This window comes from Vespa crabro, chromosome 1, assembly GCF_910589235.1.
Source record: "Vespa crabro chromosome 1, iyVesCrab1.2, whole genome shotgun sequence".
Classification (NCBI taxonomy): Eukaryota; Metazoa; Arthropoda; class Insecta; order Hymenoptera; family Vespidae; genus Vespa; species Vespa crabro.
Window position 1 is genome coordinate 4967968 of NC_060955.1, and position 25287 is coordinate 4993254.

General features: G+C 35.0%; 1 protein-coding gene across 4 annotated transcripts in view; it reads right to left on the minus strand.

The window, feature by feature from the left end:
- Positions 1-25287, minus strand: part of LOC124425972 (zwei Ig domain protein zig-8) — a 187970-nt gene that overhangs the window by 63232 nt on the left and 99451 nt on the right. For all 4 annotated transcript variants that reach the window (XM_046967141.1, XM_046967131.1, XM_046967159.1 and 1 more), the window contains exon 2: positions 10429-10526. In XM_046967141.1, coding sequence (XP_046823097.1) covers positions 10429-10526 — 98 coding nt within the window. The remainder of the gene's footprint in view (positions 1-10428; positions 10527-25287) is intronic.

Here is a 25287-nt window from a genome sequence, read left to right on the forward strand (position 1 = left end):
ATTCCTGATCTACGGGGCCACTTCGTAGCGAGAAAGTACCAACTTTTCTTGGTTAGCTGGCTTTAGGATTTTTTTCGAGCACGTCGCGAAGCCTCTTTATTCTCGTATGTAGTAAAATTTGTGTTGTTCCTTTCGTAGTTTTATGTATGTACATAGCTATCGTATTATCGTGATATAGTTCCTATTCACGAATAAAAGTCTTCGTGAAAATTGATTTTAAGTAGCATTAATTTTGTATATATTTTGAGTCTCGATTTAAATTCAATATTATATATATATATATATTTATATTTATAGAACAGAGCAAGATTAATTATTTTGTGAATTACGTCTTAATTATAGGAAGATACTGTCGTTATCGTAAAACAATTGACGCCAGAATGGATTTCGTTAAACCATAATCTCTTGTCATACGTATAGTACTTACGTAGTTAAGTCCCAAGAGAATCTACGATTACATTTTATCCCTGTTCGCACGATGCTACGAATCTACACGCATATTTATTCTCGATAAAGTGCGCCGACGTGAACGAAGACGGAAGCAGGTTAATACACATCTCGATAGTGCACGAGCCGAATTGTACATAGAGGAACTCCGGTACACACGGAAGCACGGCACCCATTCTGTTTTAGGATGGTCCTGTTATATGCCCTGGCAAACGTACGTATCTACACACACACATATATATATATATATATATCTGTGTATATACATACAACATGCATATATACTCATCTATGACAGTCCGTTTAGCAACCTTAGCTCGCACGAAAGATCTCTTTAGTAGGGTGGATGCGTTTTACTATGTATGCAATTTGCGTGCATATGTATGTATATGTATATATGTATGTATCTATGTATATATATATATATATATATATAGAAATATATATATGTGTGTGAGTTTGTGTGTGTAGATAGCTAATATGCGTTCCATTGGTGCGTTACAATTTCGTAATAATGGTATATAATAGTTAATAGTATCTTGCGATATTCGATGCGTATTGTCTCCTCGAACATACATTGTGATAGGCGTATCATATAATGTTGGTTAGATCATCACAAATCCTAGAATTAATTCAAACCCCCTTCCGAATCCAGACGTAACGCGATTTATGCGAACGGATTTGAAATCCGGTTCCGCGTATTGAATTGTCTCGTGTCATTACATTATATTACATTACGTTACATTACATTACATTACATTACGCATAGCTTCGACGCTTTATCAAAGTGCTCAACGTTTACTTCGAAACATGCCTATATTCTCGAGTAAGTACTCACGCTGTTAAATCGTTTTATAACGCACTAAAGAGAGACAGCTTAGGTACCTATGTACGAGCATAAAATCTGACGGATCCATACTAACCGATCTAACTTGCTTGAGGAAATAGGAGTAGGACGTTAAAGTATAAAGCATGCATAAAATTTCTTAATAACGTTTTAGCTACTTTGTAGAAGATATTGAATGTGTTCGTTTCGTGGAAAATTTAAGGAATCTTATTTGGTCGTTGGCACGTTGGGGTCGATAAGAGAACTCTTATTACCATAGAAAATTGAACCCGCTTTCCTTCATTTAATATGTTATAGAATTTTCTGTATCGTTCGTTTATAATTTTCTTAAACGTAGAAATTGAAGATAGAAAAGACCGATTAACGCGCTAATTGAACAACCAGCGTCAAACGTCCGACGAGGAGCTATTCCGTCGTTAGGAACGGTGATAAATGAGAGGAGTGAAATGCTCACGACTTTATAGTCCAGGATAAGGCTCTGGACGACGTAGAAGGACCGTCGTCACAAGTAACCATCAAATCCTCTTTGCTAGGTAAAGCAGTAAATCCTCTTTAATAACGTGTACCTATCCACCTTTTGAGTATCAAGGAAACCCCGCAAGCAACCGGTGCTAACGAGAACGACCGTGTGCTGTTTGTGCTCTAAACGCCTTGTCTAAACTCTAAACATCCTTGAAAACGGTCATATTTTCACGATCAGATCTTATCCCTTGTGATTCATAACATAATAGTATGCGTACGTATATAAAAAGATCAAGATCGTATTAATTTGTTGAAGTAAGTGTTTCATTTTTTTTACAAATACATTTTTACTTTCAACTAAATCTGAACATTGTAAACTCGTCAACAAATGCTCATTAAAGTTCCTTTTTTTTTTTTTTTTTTTTTTCTTTTGAGAAGAAAAAGTACGAGTTCTATTTTCATCTTCTCCATCTTTTTAACTTCCATTTTCTTTTTCCTCTTTCTCTCTCTCTCTCTCTCTCTCTCTCTCTCTCTCTTTCTTTCTCTCTACATTCGGTCGTCGAGCGGTTATCCTCGAATTTGCATAAACCCAAGAGGCACCCGCGAGAAAAATTCAAACGCACCCGCAATCGGGCTCCTCGCTTATCGTAGCTTTTATTCAAACTACTCTACGTTTCGCTTCGTTTCGTTTCGTTTCGCTTCGTATCGTTTTTCCTTCCTCTTTCTTTCTTTATATTTCGTTCATTGTTCTCCTAACGAAATTTATCTTTACTCTTCGAAATCGATTTATCAATTTATAAATCCGTAGGATGGATGAATGTCCAACTTTTTCCCAGATGAAGCTTAACAATTCTGTTTTTTATTGAATGACTTTTTTTTTGTACCGCGTTTTTATTGAACGCATTAAAAAAAAAAAAAAAAAAAGAGAGAGAGAGAGAAAGCACAATGGATTTTTGTGGTTTGACCGAAATGTTTTTTGTAAATTTTGAATTATCATCGTTTCTCTTACACGTCTATCTATGTACATATGTAGCTTTCCTAGCTTTGTATTCTGAATTTGTTTATTCCATCGTTGAAGGGCGTAAATGACACGTATATACTACGTACTTTATGTTTTTATTGTTAGTCCTCGATTGCTCGCAGAGATGTAAGGTTTCATTCGTGATATGTGTGCGCGTAATAAAAAATAAGTATAATTTTATTTTATCATCGTGGTTCGCGTATACCAAATCGTAAATGTTTAGTTGAAAGCGCAACGTCCCTGTGTCGTTTTGTCTCGTCTCGTCTCGTTTAGTCGCAAAACAGGACTGTTTTAAACGTGGTACGCTTTAAAGCGTAGCAAAACATTTTGCTTCGCGTGTTTCCATAATAACGCCTATTGTTCTTCGGAATCTATTATTGTAAATCTTAGGTAGAGAGCTGCTTTCATAGACAAGGCCGTTCCATCTGTTCTTAAGGACTAGTTTAATTTGAGCTCGATACGTTTTGGTTTCGCAATTAGTAAGCTGTTAAAGTGTTATAATACTTAATACGGATTATGGTTATTGTTATATTTCTATCTTCAGTTTAATATTACATTGCCTTTGAAATATATATATTTTCTACGATCAAACAATATGATCTGTTAATTTCTAATTTCTTAACTTGTTAATCGAGAAAAATGTGTTAATTGATAAAGAATATTTAATTTTTCTCACGATAAAAGAATAAATCATTTGTTTTTTTATTATTATTAAAAAAGCATTATACTTTTTAATTTTTCAGGATAATGCATTTCAGATAAATATACATTAAGGAAAGGAACAAATACACGTAAAGATATATTTCATTTTATGGTAATATAAAAATTTCTCTGTATTCTCTGTTCCGTCAAATTTGTTATTATTTTTGTAGGATATACTTTATGGATTACTCATTAAAACTTTGGTAGAACTATTTTTCCTTTATTAGTTATGAAATTGGTTAAAACATGTAAGTACATGTATGTAACTTATTAACTATTTAAATATGTAAACAATGTAAACATCTTACATGTACGTACGATCTATAGCGAGCTTAATTTTACAATTTTTTATTTTACGATAGAAAAAATTTCAAATTAGCGTTTTAGGTCAATGAGTAATGGAAGTTTTAAACTAGCACGTCGACTGTTATGTTTTCATTCGGTAAAAGTAATTTGTGTAGCTGCAGATATAACGTTTACAATTACTCACTAATGTACCAAGTAGAACTTGGATTTTTCTTTTAGAAAATCTAAAATAAAAGATAAAATTCTTGTAATAGAAGTTCATTTTTCTTTTGAAAAACTATTAAGTAAGAACTGAAAATAAATAAAATCTGAAAGTTGCTCCATAAAATATCATTGATAAAAAGGTTACCTACATAAAGAGATCTATCCGAGTCTCGCGAAAAGAATATTTGTCATTTCAATGCTGTTTTTCTTTCTTTAGATAAAAAACCATAAAATAAAGATATATAAATGTAAATTTATTTACGTTCTTATTACATAGCACAATAATGTTAGATTCCAATGGAATGTATTCCGTATAAATAATTAATAGCAATTAGAATCTATATGAAATCAATAAACGTATGTAGATATTAAGTACTAGATGTGTATGTATGTATACTTTAGGGTAGTCAAGTAATCGAATAGAATTACTCTCGGCTCATCTAGTACTCGAGTAGAAGCCGATGACAGGGTGTGACGCACAACCGTGTCTCTTGACAGGGCTTTCAGTTTTGAGGAAGTTCGATCATCATTATACTCACGGGAACGAAATCACGAGGGATAACGTGAGTTATCAGCTACGTAGGATGAAACTGTGCTGTGGATCGGATAAACGATGAAGCACCGCAATAAATCATAGTGCAATTTTTCAATATCCACGAGTATGACGGAGCCAGGTAGACCGAGCTTAAGGGGTCACGTTATACTTGTGCTAGCTTGGCAAAATGTCGACACCGTTTATCTTTCGGAAAGGGATGCAGGATAATGTATGAGCGTCACCTGACTTCTCTCTTTTCGATTTTGTCTATTAATTCAAAGACGAAAATACGACTACCGACATCTATCGACAGAGAGATTAAATAAGAACGTAGATCTCTTTACAATTGGTTTAAATGAAATTCGTGAGTTTACCGTACCTGTAGAAGATAGTCAATTACGACAGTCTCCTTAAATTTGCTTTCCATAAATTTCTAGATAGAAACTCTATGTACCTAAAGTTCGAGTAAGAAAGATGAAGTTGTTAATGAGATAGCTCTTCCAAATAATTGTTCTTTTCATTTCGATGCACTTTAACTCTTGCATTTTATTGATTTAATTTTCTTTCTCGATATATATTATTTTATGTATCGTACTTTCCATGATCAATTAACCAAACTACTTTGAATTTAAAAAAATACGATAGATGTTTGCAGAAGAAATAGGGCAAATGGGAAATAAATATATTCTCTCTCTCTCTCTCTCTCTCTCTCTCTCTCTCTCTCTCTCTCTCATCGGAGGTCGACACGTTTTAAATGAGAAAGCGAACTAGTAAAGAGGCGGGAAGGTCTTTCAAGTAGATAGAAAACAATGACTATCACGCGACTGCACAAAGTTAAATTGCCAAGCACGAACGCCCTCAGCCACGAACCTCAGATACAAACATTTTACCTGACTTTTCTTTTTTGTATAAAAGAACTTTCGCGTGTTTTTCCCTATTCTCCATTCTTTCTCTCTCTCCCTCTTTCTTTCTTTTTCTGTCTCTGTCTCTCTCCCCCTCTTTCATCCCCCTTATCTTTTTTTCAAACTGACAGAGAAATGCGGAAGCATATCATTCATCGAAAATATCTTGAAATATAAGCTTTAGAAAGAAATTGTCTTCCTTGGGGGAATGAGTCTATTTCTATTTTTTTTTTTCTTTATATGTCTTACCTTCCTACGAAATAAACGTAAAGTTTATGATTATAACCATCGAGTATGAAGACTCTATCTTTACTTGACCAGGTCGATGGTGAGCCATAAGCATCGACCTTCTCATGACGTTATTAAGCTGGCCAATATACGATCCAACCGTTATACTGCTTGCTATATTCTTTATACACACACAACTTGCTATATGTGTATCGTATAGACGGTGGAAAACGGAAGGCCGAAAAAGGGGGAGTTAGATAGTAGGTAGATAGATGACGGGAGAGAGAGAGAGAGAGAAGAGAAAGGGAGCTGGAAAAAACTCATAAGCTGGATTGGTAAACTTGTCAGTGAGCGGTCAATTGCATCTTGCCATCGAGCTCTCTCTCTTTCTCTCTCTCTCTCTCTCTTTATCTCTCTCTTCTCCCTTTTTCGAGTGACAGAATTGCGAGCACTGGTTATTTCAGAAAATATCGTATTGCCGAGTAAAACCCACTGTCATTTCAATTCTCTATATCATCGACGCTGCGTAATGACGTTGTCGAGATACAATAGGTATTATTACAAAATATGTATCACGCGAGATGCGATTTCGGCGTATTTTCAAAAAACGTTAAAGAGAAATGTGAAAATCGATGATGAAATAGGATATTAAGTGCTGGAAAATATCGATCCGATCGGTTTGGAAATATTTATGCTCTTTAATTTGCTTTTCAATAAAATACGCGTACGCGCATTAATATATTCTCTGTAAATAAACAAAATATATTTGTATCTCCGATAAATAGAACGTTCATTGAAATACAATTCGAACAAAGTCAGTGAATAATTCAGAACGAATTAAATGAAATATAAAAAGCGAAAGAAAGAACGAAAAAAAAATATACAGACACACACACACACACACACACATATACACACACATATATGGAAATTTAAAAGTTTCCTCAGTTGGATTTTACGCTGGACCGTTGTTATCGTTAAATGGGCGTGGTCGAGATTTGGATAAAGGGAATTGTACATACGTATGTACGTTAATGCGTCGTTAATCGACAGCTCCCCGTAGAAGGCTGTCCTTTGTGCGTTTGCCATAGTTTGCATGAGCCCAGAAACTGTATTGCCAAGGCGACGTTTCCGTCGAGAGATCGTCGACGACAAAAGGATCGAGTCATAGGGGATATTTCGTCCGAACTCTCGAGAGCGCTCGGTTGGCTCTCTGAAATACGCTGTTGTCCTCTACTTTGCTTACGGTATGCGTATGCCTATGTATTATATAGATGTTTGTTTGTACATGTGTATATATATATATATATATATATATATATATATATATATATATGTTCTGTACCTGTCTCTTTGTGTATACACGTATATACAACATGATCTAGTCGAGTATCATGAATACATATACACATACATATGTACACAAGTTCTCACGTGTGTAATATTACACACGTCGTTCATAGGATCATCATGTAAAACATAATTTTCATTTTCGAAATGTATCTCGACAACTAATAGGAACCTTTAGAACATACTACTTTACTAAGTTTCAGAGTATATCCTCCATTTTCATGTCCGTCCGTCTAGTTAAAGTTTGGTCGATAATATAAAGGCTATTTACGAATGCGCTCTTTCCATTTCTCTTGAATTTTTCGTTTTTCTACGATAACGCTTCTCTTCTCTAACGGTCTCTGACAGTGAAACTACAGGTTTTGACAGAAATTTAATAACTTTTATGAACCATGACGTTTACCTATTAACCCCTCTCTATCTCTATCTCTCTCTCTCTCTCTCTCTCTCTCTCCTCCTTTCTTATTTCAGTTTTCTTTCTCTTTTCTTTCGTGAGTTAGCGTGAAAATACTCTCGCCACGATAGCCGGAAATACATCCTCTTTAACGCTTCGGTTGCAGGCCTTCGTCGAGAGTCACGACGTGCCTGCGATTAAAGGCACGTTCTCAGTCAGATGTTCGCGTCACGTTCGATAATTTCTTACCGAGAAAGAGAAGAAGAAGAAGCAGAAGCAGAAGAAGAAGAAGAAGAAGAAGAAGAAGAAGAAGAGAAAGAGTAGGAGGAAGAAGAGGAAGAAGAAGATCGAGAAAAGGGGTCGTGACAAAGATTCGTCGACGTTTAATATCGCGCATCGTTTAAAATCCGGCACATTAATCTTCGGAAATTCGCGGGGATGGCAGAAGAGGTTCTCTCTTTCTCTCTTTCTCTCTTTCTCTCTTTCTCTCTCTCTCTCTTTCTCTTGGTTGGTGACTCCCGACAAAAGTACATTAGTAAGTACTTGATCCTCGTCGGCACTTTGTAGTCCGTCTTTTGGCAAAAGAACGAGAAACTCCTGACGACGCATTCTTTTTATTGTTTTTCTTTTCTATCTTTCTTTATTTCTTCTTTTTGTTTCTTTATTTATTTTTTATTTACGTACAACTATAAATTACGTAAGATCATACTTAAGATCAAAGAAAATATTTGCAATTTGTAATGCTTAATGGAAATACGATTTTCTCTTTGTTGTTTACCCTTTTTTCTTTTTTCTTTTTTTTTTCTTTTTCTCTTTTTTTTTGTTTTTTTTTTTCCTTTCCTTAAAACGACACAGTAGGATTTTTTTTTTTTATTGAAATACGTGTATATGACTTCGTCCAATGCTATGACATCTTTCATCAATGTGTACTTAACTCTCTTTCCTCTCAACATTTTCTTTCGTCCTTTAGCTCTTCTCCCTTTGCAAACTGCGAAATGGTAGATACGTACTAACATAGGTGAATGTACATATCTAGATACCCATCGTTTCCGTTCTATCTACGATCGTTTCCGTTGCATACAACATATGATATTCTCTCGTACGTAAACATAGAGAACATTCGATACTTTCGTAACATTGCTATTCGATTTCAAAGGTGATGATACATCGTGAGTCATTGTGAGATTTACTGTAGAGAGGTTTCATTAGATTCACATTATCAGTTTACTTCCTGTATAACTGATCCATATCTTACAAAGTGACTTTACAATACCATTAATATTAAGATAAAGGAAACGTTAATGATAACGAATTAGCGACTATCTTAAAAGTCGTTATACTTAACTCCCAATAGGAATCAGTCATCCTGATAAGGATCACTTGTAAAAAGGAACGACTAAGGTTACTCTTAGAGTTATCTTTCTCTTTTAAAGAAGAAGAACGTTGGCTCTACGAAACGTCGAGTATAAAAAAGGAGAGAAATAAGAGAAAGAAAGAAAGCTTATCTAGTCGGCGCGTGCACTCGCGAAGGGCCGTTTGTCCTCCGTACTTCACTTCCGACCCTTCAGAGTGAAGAGCTCGATACCCGTAGAGAGACCGATGCTTCCCTAAGGACAGGAAAAATATTCATGCCCGTGGGGACGCATCTCGCACGAGAATCTCGCTTTATGTGCATCTTTCCTCCCAACTTCCTCCTCCTTCAGACCCTTCCCTCCCATCCCCCATCCCCCCATCCCTATCCCCATCCCCATCCCGTTCGTCCAACCCATCTACCGCACCTCCTTCTTCTCGGTCGCCTCTCTGAAACCTTCTCCTCTTCTCCGTGCACACTGTTACGTCTTACCTCCTATCTTTTTCCCTCAACCCCTTTAGCGATATTTCCTTTTATCGTTCTTATATCTTTCTTTTTCTATTTCTTTCTTTCTTTCTTTCTTTCTCTCTCTCTCTCTCTCTCTCTCTCTCTCTCTCTCTCTTTTCGTTGTTTTTCTCTTTCTCTCTCTCATTTTCCTTTTTTTTTTTTTTTTTGTACACACGCCAAAGACCCTTGTTTCTTCGTGCACGAAGAGACGAAGAAGATGACGTCCCTGCTTTGACAGCTTTGCATAAATTACAAAAGGCTCGACAGAAACTGCTCGAATTCTTCTTAGCCTCCTGAATAAGAGAAAGAGAGAAAGAGAGAGAGAGAGAGAGAAAGAGAGAAAGAGCGAGAGAAAGATACTGAAATAATGAGAGAGAAAGAAGTTACGTACGACTCGGAGATAGTTTTTTTCTAGAGATAGTGAGGGGGAATGATGAGGAAAAAGCAGAAGAAAGTGAGAGACGGTAGAAAAATAGAGAGAGAGAGAGAGAGAGAGAGAGAGATAGATAGAAAGAAATGAAGAGAAAGAGTGCGGTCAGGATAAAAGAGGAACAAAGGAAGACGAATCCGTAAAAAGATTTATATTATTTGGTGCGCGTAACACCGATGAGAAACTAACGCTATTTTCTCGATAACTTTGTTACATTTCGTTCGTGCAAAGAGCCTTTGTTTTCTATGAAAGTGTGCGCATTGTCAATAAACGAGTCGTCTGTTATTCGTATATTATATACGAAAAGAGAGAGACAGAGTAAGAGAGAGAGAGAGAGAGAGAGAGAGAGAGAGAGAAAGAGAAAGAGAAAGAGAAAGAGAAAGAAAAATAGAAAAAATTCTACGTCGTTCCTCGATACTTTCGCACGTATTTATCGTACGAATTCTTTGAATCAAGTGAAAATCCTATTGAAGAGATTCGATATTAAATCAAACGAAAGATCGATATATATATATATATGTATAATATACATGTAAATATATATGTGTGTGTTATAGATTTGAGAAATACGTCCTCATAACATTTTACGAAATATTTTGTCAAAAGGTAGGCTCCATTGGGAATTGAAAACGTTTTTCTAAAGATTTCGATTTGATGTTTGGTATGTATCGTCTGTGGTAGAAAAAGGGTCGCTATACTTTTGACCATCAGTCGAAGGAAATCTATCTAGGATATTATTTACCTTTGTCGAGCGACCTGGCCAGGAGGATTGTCGGCAGGATCAAGAAGACCATGTACCACGATAGCCGGTCCCGCATTCTTGCGAGGTTCCGAGTCCTCCTGGGAAAGGAAACATTGAATTTTCATTATTACTTTATGATTCAGTCGATATTTCTCTTTTTCTATCTCTCTTTTTCTATTTTCCGTTTTAATACCGTGAGAGAGATAGAAAGATTTTGCAGCTGTGATGCAAATATATATATATATATATATATATGTATGTGTGTGTGTATATATATATAAGATTGATTCATAAATAAGTGTTGCAATAAAGTAAGGAGTTTATTTCAATAAAACGACACTTGAAAAATGAAATAACTATTATATTTATCGACACTCTCGTTGCCATCTTACTACTTTTGATTCGATGAATAATTTCGCTATTTGAAAGATTTATACGTTTGTACGTGAATCGTTTTGTAGGTGATATTGTTAACGAGTTTGGTTCGTTCCAATTTTATAATGCATCCAGAATTCGTTTCGTTAATAAACGTTCGATCTCGATACTCTCTATTAATAAAACGTATGAAAAATTACGCTCGAGAGGGAATTTTGACAAATAAAACAGAAAGAGAAAAAAAAGGAAGGAAATAATAATTTACGTGACGTTTACGCGACAGGCGGGACTTTTCAAAATGCAAAACAATTCAAAATGCTCGAATGCCGTTGAAGAGAGGAATCGCATAAATCGTCACGCTAAACCGCTTCGTGTCACGATGTGTTTCCTTGACGATTGAAACTTGCGAATATCATCGAACTTTCCATCGTCATGTTTCTACATTAAGGTGCTTTCATCGGCATTAATATTCTTTCGGGTAAACAAAATGACTTTTACGAATTTGTATCACTGTATCTCTTTCTAGATGTGAACGTAGTACGTAAGTACGTTCGTATATTTATATACGTCTATGTGTTACTATATAATACGTGCATATTGAGTATTGTACGATAATAAAATTTGAAAAACTTTGAGAACAATATTGAGAATACGATATGATTAAAATATTGTTGGAAGGATGTTTTTTTTCCCCTACTTTTTTCTTTTCCTGTAAGAATTTTAGAAAACTACGTGAGATCAGATGGATATAAATAAATTCATTCAAACTATAAACAAATTCATTCTTCAGTTATAAACAAATAATTTCTAATTAAATTCGGACAAGAAACGTTCGTAAATCTATGTGTAACATTCTATTTTTTTTTCTTTTCTTTTTTTTTTTTTTTAAACATTCATATTGAATTATAATGCATTATTAAAAGAAACACTCAATATACCTTTTATTTACGTTGTTTTATTGCGAGTTATTTCACTCACGTAAAGAGAACAGAAGAGTCAAATCAGGCATTGTCGTATCCAGACCAGCGGATCGACGAATTCGTAACGATTAATTCGAATCCAGTGGCACAATATTTGTGATCGCTGGGCAGTTGCGTAAAGCGCAATTATTTGTCAAACAACGCGTGCTGATTAAACCACATGTAGAGGATAAGAGAGAGAAAGAGAGAGAGAGAGAAAGAGAGAGAGAGAGAGAGAGAGCGAGGGAGAGAGAGAGGAAGATGGATGGGATGTTAGTGCGATCTATAGAAATGTAGCAAGAGTGTTACGTTTGTTTCTTTTGACATCTGTTGCATATGAACTGATAATTCAATCTTTAAAGTTTCATTCATTAACGAGCTTTGTATCAGCGCGAAATAAAATTGTTATTAATATGAAAAAGTGCAACGAACGATAATGAATTTCTCCTTGCTTTTTCTATTCCTTTTTTTCTCTTTTTAATTGTTTTTATTTATTTATTTACTTTTTTTTTTTTCTTACATTGAGAAAGTAATCGTACGACCATCGTTTCTTTTATAAAATCATCGATAAGATGTCTCCTTTTCTTTCTTCTTCTTCTTTTTTTTTTCTTTTTTTTTTTTTTTTTTTACTTCGTTTCTTCGCCAATATTCGTCCTATTTTATTCGAAGAACGAACGAACGAACAAACTTTATGAAGCTCGCTGGAGAACCGATCCGACCGTAAAAGTTGGAAATTTTTCGCATGGAAAAATGCACGGACGAACAAGTAGGAATGATTGTGGCCCGTTAAACGTTCCCCTGAGTGAAATCCTGTTTAATGGAATAATAGATCACTGGTCGGAGCTTAATGCAATGTCAATATTAGAGAATTGAAACAATCAACGTGAACGTCCGGACGACAGCGTGTATACGAGGTGTGATTTTCATCGAATCTTTGTGATCCTTTTATTGTTTCGACTATAAAAAAATTTATTGATTTGTTTGAATATTTGAAAGTTTGTTAAAACGATTAGCTAAATTACATCTTTTTATTCCACGCGAAGAGAATGAGTTAGTATCTTCGTTTTAAGTTTTCCACGTTCTAAGCTCCTATCTTCATGGTTATTCTTCCTCAAACTTTTCATCGTAGGTCGATTTTCCGTACGAGAAAACGCGCCACTCGAGCTTCTCGTATTATTATTTTCTCTTTCTCTCTCTATTTCCTTCTTTCTTTCTTACTTTCTTTTTCTTTAACTATTGACAAGATCCGAAGAATGAAGTAAATCGTTACTCATACACATACGTTTGCAATTTCTTTGCAGTGAAATATTTTTTATTTAATCGGCAAGTGGTACCGTTTACCTAAAGGTTTTCTATCACTGTTTAGTAAACATTTGCTTTTCGCTTTTACGTTTGCTCTTTCGCTAATGGAAGCACCTGCAAATTTCGTTAGAAGAGATTTCTTTGATCCCGTGCTAGTTTCATTCGTGCTCCGATACAGAAATTGTAGAGAAATACAGAGAGAGAGAGAGAGAGAGAGAGAGAGAGAGAGAGAGAAAGAGAGAGAGATAGGGAAGAAGACTAAATCGAACAGGAAAGAATAAAAAAAAGTTGAAGATGAATGAGGACGGAAAAAAAATTTATCAATGATCTCATCTCGATTAAGTCGAACGATCCAGCCGCGATTCTCACTAGTCTCATGAAAAATTTCAACGACAAAGCGAACTGAAATTAGCACGGTTCATTTAATTTCGTTGATTAGATTCTCCAAGATGATATTTCGTAAAAAACGAAATGAGATATTTTAAGACTCGATCACAAAATCAATTCCATTTTTTAAGAGTTTACAATGGATACGTGCTGGCGCATACGTGCGTTTATGTATACATATATACAACTACGTTATCGTTTATCACGATTTTTCACGTTGGAAGTATTAAAAAAAACTGAACGAAGGACGAGAATGATTGAGGTATGGTTGTTGGAGTTGAAAACTCGGACATTTTTCAGCATGCGCACGCTTATACTCACTCTTTTTCTATCTCCCTCTCTTTCTCTACTGCTGCTCGAGGTTGGCCGATATTCGAGCGTGCACTTTAAGAGTTTTTAATCAGCAAACTCGTCTCTCTTTCTCTCTCCCTCTCTTTCTCTCTCCCCCTCTTTCGTTCTCTTCGGAAGAGTTTTTAATCGGTCCTTAAAAGTGGGTTTCTACTTAAGCGAACGAGTTCGAATATCAAGAGTACGAAAGCAGGATAAGAGCATCGGCTCTTTTTCGAGTCCCTCCTCCTTTTTCACCTTCTTTTTTTTCTTTTCCTTTTATTTCGTTCCCTATCAAAATCGAACAATTAGAGTGATATTGCGATGCGATAGATATACAATGATAAAGATTTATTTCTCGAGACTTAATATAATCTTCATTAACATATTCATATTTGTGTTCGATATTAACAGAAAATAATTTTTGTAGATTAACAGAAACGGATTAGAAACGTTCAACAATTTATAATTATAAAGGAAATAGTTCCGTGGAGAGTACGTGAAAGAAAATATTTGCGGAGTATATAATTATTATTATCATTATTATCATCATCATCATCATCATCATCATCGTTATCGTCATCAATCCTCTTCTTCTTCCTCATTCTCTTATATATCCTTTTACTTGAAACTCGTAATGCCACTAACGTGATTCGTATCTACATGCAAGGTACCTCCTCGTAACGAGCAGTACGGCCGCGAGCGATAGCGCGCGTTAATTCACGAGACGACGAGCCACGAAGGAGGATGGGACGAAACGAGATATTAAGCGCCATAATTGTGCCTTACGTGGGAGGATGTAGTAGAAACGTGGAGGAGAGTATCTGGGTTCGAGGATCGGCGAGATGCTACGACGTCTGTGAGCATGACAAGAAACGACATGATATATATATATATATATATATATATATATATATATATATCGAGAGAAAGAGAGAAAGAGAGAGAGAGAGAGAGAGAGAGAGAGACAAGCAAGCAAGAGGGTATACACCCTCTCGTGTATCCGCTCGCGCGAAGGATGTAGGGTGGATGCTCTAACGAAGAGATGGGAAAGAGGAACAGAAGTAATCTTATCCTGACTTTAATTCCAGCTCAGAATTGCCTCTAATTACCCTAATTCCAGAAAGCGTACGCGTCGAAGGAGCGGTTGCCTTTCACGAATTCAGGTGATCTTCGAGAGGGCTCCGAGATGAAAAAGAGGAGGAGGAAAAGAGGAGGATGGTAGAAGAGAAGTGAAGAGAAGTGAAGAGAAGAGAAGAGAAGAGAAATGGTTAGGTGTAACTCTCATTCGAACGAATATAGAGACGGATAAAACAGTGTTAGGGAAAGAAAGAGGCAATGGTGATGACGGGTACGAGGAAAAACCAAGAGGAGGAGAAAAGGATAGACGAAGAAAAGGGAAAGAAAGGAGAAAGGGAAGGAGGAAAATACGGAAGGAAAAGCGTTCAGAAATATCGCTCGAGATAGCTCGGAGCGATTCTTCAACTAGCTCGCGGCATTAAGTTTGGTAGGGAGGAAAGGTCCGGTAATCGCGACCATCGCGGGAGGAGGAGGGTAAGGATAAAAGTGTAAGAGGGGGGATTCAATAAAGACGAACAAACTTTCCTCGACTAAGATGTCTCCACCCGTGGCTGTTTCCTCGGTTATCGTGACGATTCGACGATTCTAATTATCGCGAATGAACGACGATAGCAATACCGACCAATGATTTTCCCTTAGCGAATCATATCTCTTTATTTTCATATTCTTTCGTTATTTCTGAATAAACAAAAGATATCTATTCTTAAGAATGTGATACCATTTAAAATATTTTACTAAATTTTTTACTCATACGATCGATCATTCTTCGAAATGAATAGAATTTTATCGAATTTTGCTCGGATGAAGTCGTTTTAAAAAGATTTTTATAGCACATGTATTGGAAGTGTTTTTGATCGGTACAGAAACCGGGACGAACGTAATTATGTGAGAGGATGGAATTTTTCGATGGAGGAACGACTATTTTTCGATCGGAGATATGTATTTTCTATTACACTCTGGTAGAGCACTGAGAGTCGTCGAGAGAGAGAGAGAGAGAGAGAGAGAGAGAGAGAGAGAGAGAGAGAGAGAGAGAGAGAGAAAGAGAGAGAGTGAAAGGAAGGAAGAGGATTGCGGAGAAAAAAGATAGAGGAAAAAAGTAAAAAGGGAATGGGAAGGAATTATTTTTCTCCGTCTCTTCGTCCGTCCCGAGGGATCGTTATTCCTCAATTTCGACGAAGCACTCACTCTCTCTCTCTTTCCTCCCTCCTTTTTTATTCTACGCCCCTTTGTGTTCGATCCGATTCGGCCTCAATTTTGCGGACGACTCGGTCTTGTACGCAGTGACGGGGTCGCGATCTGAAAAATTATTCTCGATTACGATAATGAGAGGAGGCGAAGTGAAAAAAAAAAAGATGGAAGAAGAAAGAAGAGATAGAGAGATGATAGTCGGCGTTGACTCGAATCCGTAGAAATCTAGCGGAAGGCTTCGCCTATAGGATCGACTCATCCCTTCTCATCCTCGTCCTTGCTAACCCTCATTCTCCTCTCATTCTTTCGTCCTTCCTGCCCTCGATTGCACCCTTCCGTCGTTACGCTATTCTACCGTCCGTTGCTTCAGCGTACTAGAACTCGTCCGCCATTTATTTAATTAATTTCACGGTATTCCATTCTTCCTTGAGTCACATGGAGAAGAATTGCTCGTCGTAGTACACAACGAGTTGCGAGACACGAAAGGCTATTAGAGGGTTGAGTATAAACAGAAAGGAAGTAAAAAGAAATGGAAAAAAATATTCTCTATCTCTTTTCTTCTCTTTTATATTGATTTTATATTATTTCATTTCATTTCATTTTATTTTATTTTTTTTTTTATTTAATTCCTCGAATCTTCACATTGACGATTTAATCACTATATGTTTTTGTTTACTCGAATTAAGATCGTTTTAATCTTTTTTCCGTTCTCATTTCGATTATTCAATCGGAATGATTTTAACGTTATTGTATGTAATTTAAATGTATACGTTTATACATTTCCATTTAGTCTCAGTTCATTTATCGATTCGTCATTTTTTTTTTTCTTTTTTGTGTTCGACATCCTTGTCAACGATATTTTTTGATTAAATTCTAATAACATCTTTTGTCTATGAACAAAGGAGATTTTCGATCACTTCGTTCATCTTCCATCCTTAATGGTCTCGAAATCCACAAAGTAAAAGGATCTTCAAACATATCTTATATCAGTTTCGTCACTTCACCCACGGAAATTTTATCTTTCATTAAATAGCGACATTTTGGTTTGTCATCTAAATAAAATTTTATTGTGATCGTAGAAGAATTAGATTTCTTTCGGGGAATTGAATTGACGCGATAAAATAAATTGAAATGTATGAATCGATTTTTAATTGATAAATTAAATTACAAATAAACGATTCATGTGTTGTTTGTCTTAACGATAAATTGACGCCTAAGGAAAGAAGAGAGATAGATAGAAGTTCTGTTACAGAGAAGATAGAAAAATAAGTAAAAAAGGTTTCTGTTCGCCGTTTGTTTTTATCAAATTAGTCGCAATAGTTAATTGGAGAGTGTTCGGTTTGCTGCTTCTGCAGAAAGTATATCACTTACTTGACGACGAGAGACGATTTAGTTTTTCGATTGCATTAAAACACTTTGACGATTCGTTCTAATGGAAATTGGATATGCGCGTAAATGCTAACGACGAAAGATAACTTTTTGCTTTATTTTTTCTATCTTTTTCTTTTTGTTTTTCATTTAGAATATATGCTCCTTTTCTTTTTCTTTACAAGATCATCTTACAGGATCGATGCGTTTTTAGCTTTTTCAAGCGTGTAAATGGATCTCATCGATTGTCAACATTCTTAACATTTCCAATAATAAATAAAATATTGATGTAACTGACATTTAAAGTAATAAATATGGTATCTAATGTATACGTATTATAAAGAGAATTATAATTACAATAGACGTTTTTAATAATGTATTTTACTATGAAAAAGGATTTGATAGAAAAAAAAAGAAAATTATATAGATCTTTCTGATTATTTTTATACACTAAAATTATTTTTCATGAACTATGCTCATATGTTATAGGTATATTTAAGATTTGCAAGATTAAATTTAATCAATTTTGAAGATTCAAAATCTCGAGAAGAAAATAATACTTTGAAATAAATATTATTTATACATCATACAAATATTATATATCGACTAAATTGTGATATTTTTATTTTTATCGTAATATTCTTGTGAATGTTTTATCTATGGAAATATCAATCAATCGAAGATCATTTCGGATATGTACGACGTCTTATTCACGCTATCTCGTGTCTTTCACGATCGTCGATTACGTGATACGAGGATATTATGGAAACACCCGACGGCTTTGCAAGATGTTCGCATACGCGGCACGTATTTACATGTTGAATTTACATGAACGTGTCGAATACCTTTGCTCCGTTCGGACAAAGGCAAACATTCCAAAACACGTGTATCCGATAGCGCGGTACGATAATAACGTATCGAATACCACGGACAAAGTTAAATGCAGGGCATGCGAAAATGGAATTTATGATGCTTCCTACGCTCTGAGTTTATCAACGAGGTGTTTGAAGTGTTGTTCATGGAAAGAGCAGCATGTGTTTACGTACACGTGTAAATTGGTTTTATATATATATATATATATATATATATATATATATATATATATGTTTGTATGGTAAAAAGCAATAATGCCGTATGCGTTTGTACATATTTAATTGTTTTTATTTATTCCCGTAATAATCTTTTAATTGAGAACAATAAGAGAAATTTATAATGTTATTGGTGTATAATTTGTTTTTTCTTTTCTTTTCATTATCTTTTTTTATTTCTTTTTCTTTTTTTTTTTTTGATATAAAAGAAATTAAGAACCATACTGTTCCTATAATATCTGATATTATTCTTGGTTAGGTAATTAAATTCCTAACAAAGATAATATATAATAGTCTTTATTAATCGTATTCCTAACAGAAGCTATTATCGTTTTTCACTATTCATCCATACATATATGTACGTAGGTATATATATTTAGGAAAAGGATTAGCGTATGCAGGTGCATATAAATTGTTCCAACGGACGTAACGGGTTCCGATTTTCGAGAAACTGTAATGAACGATCATTCACGATCATCCCTGAAACGTTTGAAACAAGTGACGCATTATTCGAAACTATGTGTTGTTCGAAGCAAGCAAATAATTGTGTTCTCTTTTCCCAAACGGTGTTTACCACGAATGAACGATTTTTGGTAACACACTTGCTAACTCATAATTACACTTGACTCTCACTCTCTCTCTCTCTCTCTCTCTCTCTCTCTCTTTCTCTCTATTAGAAATAGTAGTAGTAGTAGTAGTATTACGTAGCAATTTCAACTTTGTACAAGAAACGTTACGTTATTTTTTGGCTGCCACAAAAATTGTTCAATTTTCTGAACTTTCGCCATTCCTGAAATTTTTCAACTCGTTAGTTTTCTTTTAGTTTTATCATTTCAATCATATTTTTTTCAATTTTGAATTTATAGACTTGTCTTGTCGTGAGTGCTTTGTTGGAGGAAATCGATAACGAAAAAACGAATGTTTAATTAGAATATCTTTTTAATGAGCATCGCTCATTACTCAAATGTATTCACGGTACATGTATATATATATATATAGATATAAAGAAATTTTCACTATCCATTAAAAGTATTAATGATCTGTGAAGCGAATTGAAATAAGTTTCTATTATCTTCCCTTTATCTATTTTGGCTTTTATGCTTATGCATTGTTAGATTTTCTAGTGCGTAAATTCCAAATTATTTTAATTTCGTAATAAGAAAGCGTTCGAGATTTTTTTGTCTAGATCTTACTTTATTCTGTGCTCCACGAATCATTCAAAATTCTAGTTTCTTTCGAAAGGGAATTCATAAGAGATGTAAATTAAAATTACACTTGTAATTAACTAAAGATGAAGAGAGAGAGAGAGAGAGAGAGAGAGAGAGAAAGAAAGAGATAAAAAAGAAAATAACAAGCAATAATAATTATTTAAAGTTACGAGCTACCAATGAAATTAAAGTTAATTACAAAACAAGATAAACTGAGTATAATTGAGAACAATTCTAAAATAAAGTTAAACAAAGAAACATAATTAAAAATAATAGTATAAAGAGAGATAAAGAGTGAGAGAGAGAGAGAGAGAGAGGGGAGAGAGCAGAAGGGGGAAAGAGCAATAAATAACGAAACATAATTTTACATTGCTATCGTTGTCCGTATAAAACGAGATCGCTCGATTTTCTTTGCTCATTCTCGTTATCGGTTTGCATTTAAAGCGACTTGCATAATAACAGTTATCCCGAAATGTCGTTGCATATCATTAATTGCATTGCTGATTAATTACATGTAGAAGGCTGCTGCTCATAAAACATGGCGAATTAGAGAATTTCGACGGAATCAGCCGAGTGGAATCGTAAATATCGTGAGTCGATTTAAAACGAACTATGGGTACAACTGTTTAAACATATACAAACACACATGTGCTTGGGCACATATATATATATATATATATATATATATATATATATATATATATATAACTGTGGAGAATTTATAATTTACAAATATGAATGCAGTCACCGAGAGGTAGTCGTAATGCGTGCGTTAATGTGTGTTGATTCGTCGATAAGCTTGGAATGAATTTTGTGATTTGTAGGTATGTAAATTCCGTGCGAAAGAGAAACGTTTTTGTTCGATAACGTTTACTTTTTGTATTAATATGTACGTTGGCGGACCATAGGGAAAATATAACAAAGGGTGGTGACTATTTTTCCGATACTCGTAACAAAGTTGTGTATCGATATAAAACTCCCTTTCTCTTTCTCCCCTTTTCCTGTTTTTCCCCCACTTTTCTTTTTTCTCTTTCACTCTTAAAAATAACTTCTCGTCATCGGGCAACAATGTTCACATTGCCCAACGAATTTCTCGCGTCGTTTAAATGATCAATCGGCTTTCGGGAAGTCGTCGTTTCCAATTTCGTTCGTGGATGCGCGTGTCACCGCAGCGTGTACTCAGCAGTACGGAGGAGGGAATCGATGAAGAAATCAGGTCAATAAAAATTCGTATGTACGTCTGGAATATCTGACATTAAAATACACGCGATAACCGGTTCTTAAAACCGGTTATATAGTGGGATAGAACGAATAAAGTAAATTTGACAGGGACATGAATTCGATTTTTGCCCAATGTATTTTCAAATGACCACTGGCAGCCACGATTAAAACAGATGTGTACGTAGATACATACGGGCACGTTCGCGTGAACGTACCACGTCGGATTTAGTAATGAAACGAATCTCGATAAAGCCATTCGTTAGTCGTTCTCTCGTTCATAGTTTTTCCCCTTTTTTTTTCTCCTTTTTTTGTTTCTTTTTTCTTTTTTCTCTTTCCTTTTTTTTTCTTTTCTTTTTTTTTATCTTTTAAAAGCTTCTATAGTGTTTTTTACTCGTTGAAAACGAAAGAAGAACACATGAAAGAGAGAGAGAGAGAGAGAGAGAGAGAGAGAGAGAGAGAGAGAGGAGGAATAAAGTGAAGAAAAAAAAATATATCATCGATTCAGGTTTGGCGTTGGAGCGTAGGCGAGACACACGCGCGCATTGTTAAAGCGATATGCGCATCCGAGAGAATTGCGCTCCGTTTTACTCGCTTTACTCGCGGCGCCTGTAACTATCGCGAGCAGCTTGGTTTACAGGGTATGTGCAGTCTGATGGTACATATATACATACATTGGAAAGCGGTGGTGCAAGCCAGGCTCGAAGGCACAAAAGGTCGTTGCCGGTGGTGTCGCGAACAGAGAAAAAAGCCGTGCGAGCGTGGTCCCGAGCGGTCATGAACACACACATAGAGACATATATACATACATACACACACACACACATATATATATACACACGCATACATATAAAAACGTGAGACGTATAAGTACGATACACAAGGAAAAAGGGAGAAAAAGTAAGAGGCAAAGAGGTAACAATAGAGATACGAGAACACGAAGGTGAAAATATGTGAGAGTGAGTAATAAAAGTCGACTCGGCACACTTTTCCCATACGACTTTTTTCTTCCTCCCTCCTAACTCCTCCGCCCCCGCCCCCAACCCCGTCCCCTCTCATCGCCATGAGGATCTTTTCCCCTTCTTATAATTCCCATCTTGGAAGGACTATCTTTTTCTCTTCCTTCTCTCCTGTCTCTCTTTTTGGTTCTTTCTTTTCTTTTTTCTTTTTTTTTCTTATTCTTTTAGTTTCATTCCATCTTCTCAAGCCACACACAATTCTCGTCCATTGAACGTACGGCGAAAGAACCGGCACGTGCGTCTAACTGACATACACGTAAAAACATACTCGATCGTTCTTTTATGCGTACGACTTTAACCTTTAGTGATCTTCAAGTGAGAAGTTTTCTTTCATGATTGATCGTCAATGTTTGGTACGTGCGTTTTAGTTTTGCCGAAAAAAAAAAAAAAAAAAAAAAAAAAAAAATCTTATTTCGAGCCGAGACAATAGGGCTTTTTTTTCTTGTTTGTTGTTTTTCATTTTTCCTTTCCGTTTTTTTCCTTTTCTTTTCTTTTTGTTTTGTTTTGTTTTCTTCTTTCGTCAGAACTCGTGGCAATTTTTAATTTACAATTAGGGTAACGAAATAAATGTATACATTTTGAAGGGAATTGCTTTGGGAGGAATATTTCCAAGTTTCTCGTTTAAAAGCTTTCATTTTGACATTTCTAGTACGGGGATGTATGCTAGTAAAATCCTCGGTTGTAATGACGTCATAAGCTATGTATCCATGTATCCACGGACGAGCGTGACCTTTCGACGCTCGAACCTCGGAGCTTTTTCGTTCGTAACGCATTCCTAAATGCGATTTGTCTGATTGTAATTGCACTGACGGCTCTTTCGAACTTTCAATTAAGAATCCTGAAGTAATATCAGTTGCGTTCACGTGCTTCTAGCGCAAGTAATATTTGGCAAATATTCACAATTTTGTGGACGTAAAAATTGAAATGCAGAGAAAAGGAAGCGAGAGAGAGAGAGAGAGAGAGAGAGAGAGAGAGAGAGAAGGAGAGGACAAAAGTGGGCCAAACGAGTTGGAATTTAATTTTACGCTTTATTACACGTTTCGCTATAATTACACATATACATACACACACACACACACACAAGTGGGAGTTGTATCTAACTGCATCTGATATTAGCTTTCTCTCTTTCTCTCTCTCTCTCTCTCTCTCTCTCTCTCTCTCTTTCTCTCTCCCTATCTTTATCTATCTATTTATCTTTTTGTCTTTCAGTCTTTTGTTGTTCTGTATTTTAATTTTTATTTTTTTCCCCATATGTTCTCTAAAATGTTGCTTCATATATCAATTTTTCTTATTACTCCATCTTCTATTTATTCTACATTTTTGTATATTTCTTTATATTTCAATTATTTCCTTTCATTATCATTTATCATATTTCTTAATTGTATATTCTAAATATATTCCATGCTATTCTATTTTATCATTTCAATATCATTCATTTCTATTTTATTTTATCTATCTTCCTATCGTTTGTTATTATTCGGTGAACTATCCACTGTTCTCTATCTATGGAAAAAACAAGACAAAAATCTGTTTCATATGTTTCGAAGAAAAGGAAGAAAAAAAGAAAAAAAAAAAAAAAAAAAAGAAAAAATCTCATAAAGGAAAAAAATGAAGTACGTCGAAGTTTTCAGAAGTTATTTTTTAAATTTGTGGCACACACCGTGTCAAGAGTATGAGTAGGAGTATCCTATTCTGCGACATGGATAACCGAACGAACTCTTGGATTATTTTTTTCTTCACATCGTATATCACGAAGAATTTTTCTTCCTTAAAGCACGAATAATCCTTTGAAGGATTTATTTTCTTCTCCGCGGGCGTAATTCCGCCGCGCGACGCTTTCCCACCAGTCGAGTAAAAAAAAAAAAGGAAAAAAAAAGAGAAAAGAAAAAAGAAAAAGAGAAAGCAGACAGTGGTTATACGAGAACTCGCGATTGCATCGCGTGATAAACGATGTTCTTCGGGAGAGCTCCGAGCGAGCAAGTGAGAGAAAGAGAAAGAGAAAGAGAAAAAAAGGGCAGATTCCGTGCGACCGCATCCAAGAATCGAATTCATACGTTTTTCACAGTCGCCTTTGGAAAAAATGTATATCTATAAGAGATTAGAATTCTCTGTGGATTGGTTTACATGAGACAAAATATATTTAGAATGACGTTTATTGAAAAATTGTTGTCCTATATTCTTTTCTCTCTTTTTTTTCTTCTTTTTCTTTTCTTTTCTTTTTTTTCTTTTTTTTTTTTTTGACTTTTAATAACAAACGATGAAAATCTTGCAACGATTTGCCAAAATTAATATCGTTTTTCTTTTTTTTTCATATTCGTGATTAGAGGATTGGTTTTTTTTTCTTTTTTTATATCTTCAATGAAATATCATTGAACAAGTACGATATGTATTTAAGTACTATTAAAAATGTTTATTTGCTTATAGCAACTTTTGGTGAATATTCTTTCACGATTCTTATATAAATTACCCGATATGAAACATTTTCTTCTATTTTATCGGACATAACAACGAAATCGATGAAAGAAGAAGAGAACGATAAAAAAAAAAGAGCAAATAACGTCGAACAAGATAACTTCTCTTTTGTATTCCGAATATACGTCCACGATATCGCTGGCATGTCTCTATTGGTGGTAAATATTGAATCTTACTGATCATCCTGTACAATTACGACGAGATGATGTAAATTTGCATCTCCCTCCCTCCCCCCACCATTATGTTAATATCAAGCCTCCCTGAATAATTCAACGTTCCAAATGCATGCATTTCGTGACGTGGAGAATAGAACAAAGAGCAAAAGATGTGGTTAATTTGTTAATTTTCTTCATCCCTTCAGGTGGACGAAATATGCTCGTTTTTCTATTAAAATGAACTTTGATCTTCAACGGATTAGAAATGAAATGTATTCTCCGAGAATGAATCATTAATTATTATTCGTTAGATATTATTAATATCATTTTCGTCATTATAATAATAACATTATTATCATTGTTATTGCTGTTGTTGTTGTCGCTGCTGTAATTATTATTATTATTGTTATTATAATTATTGTTATTATTATTATGAATTATGAAACGTTAGAAATATTTGATCGATAGAACGAAGATAGAAATGATTCAGATATCGTCAATATTTTCTCAGGAAGTAAAATATGTATATTGTATGTGATTCAAACCATCATGGAATATCATTTTCCATTGAATTTCAATGTGTTGAGAGAGAGAGAGAGAGAGAGAGAGAGATAGAGAGAAAGAGAGAGAGAGGGATAGATAGTGAGAATATAGTTATGGTAACGCATATGCTTGTATCTTATTGATTCATGTCAATATAACGTGAACATAGA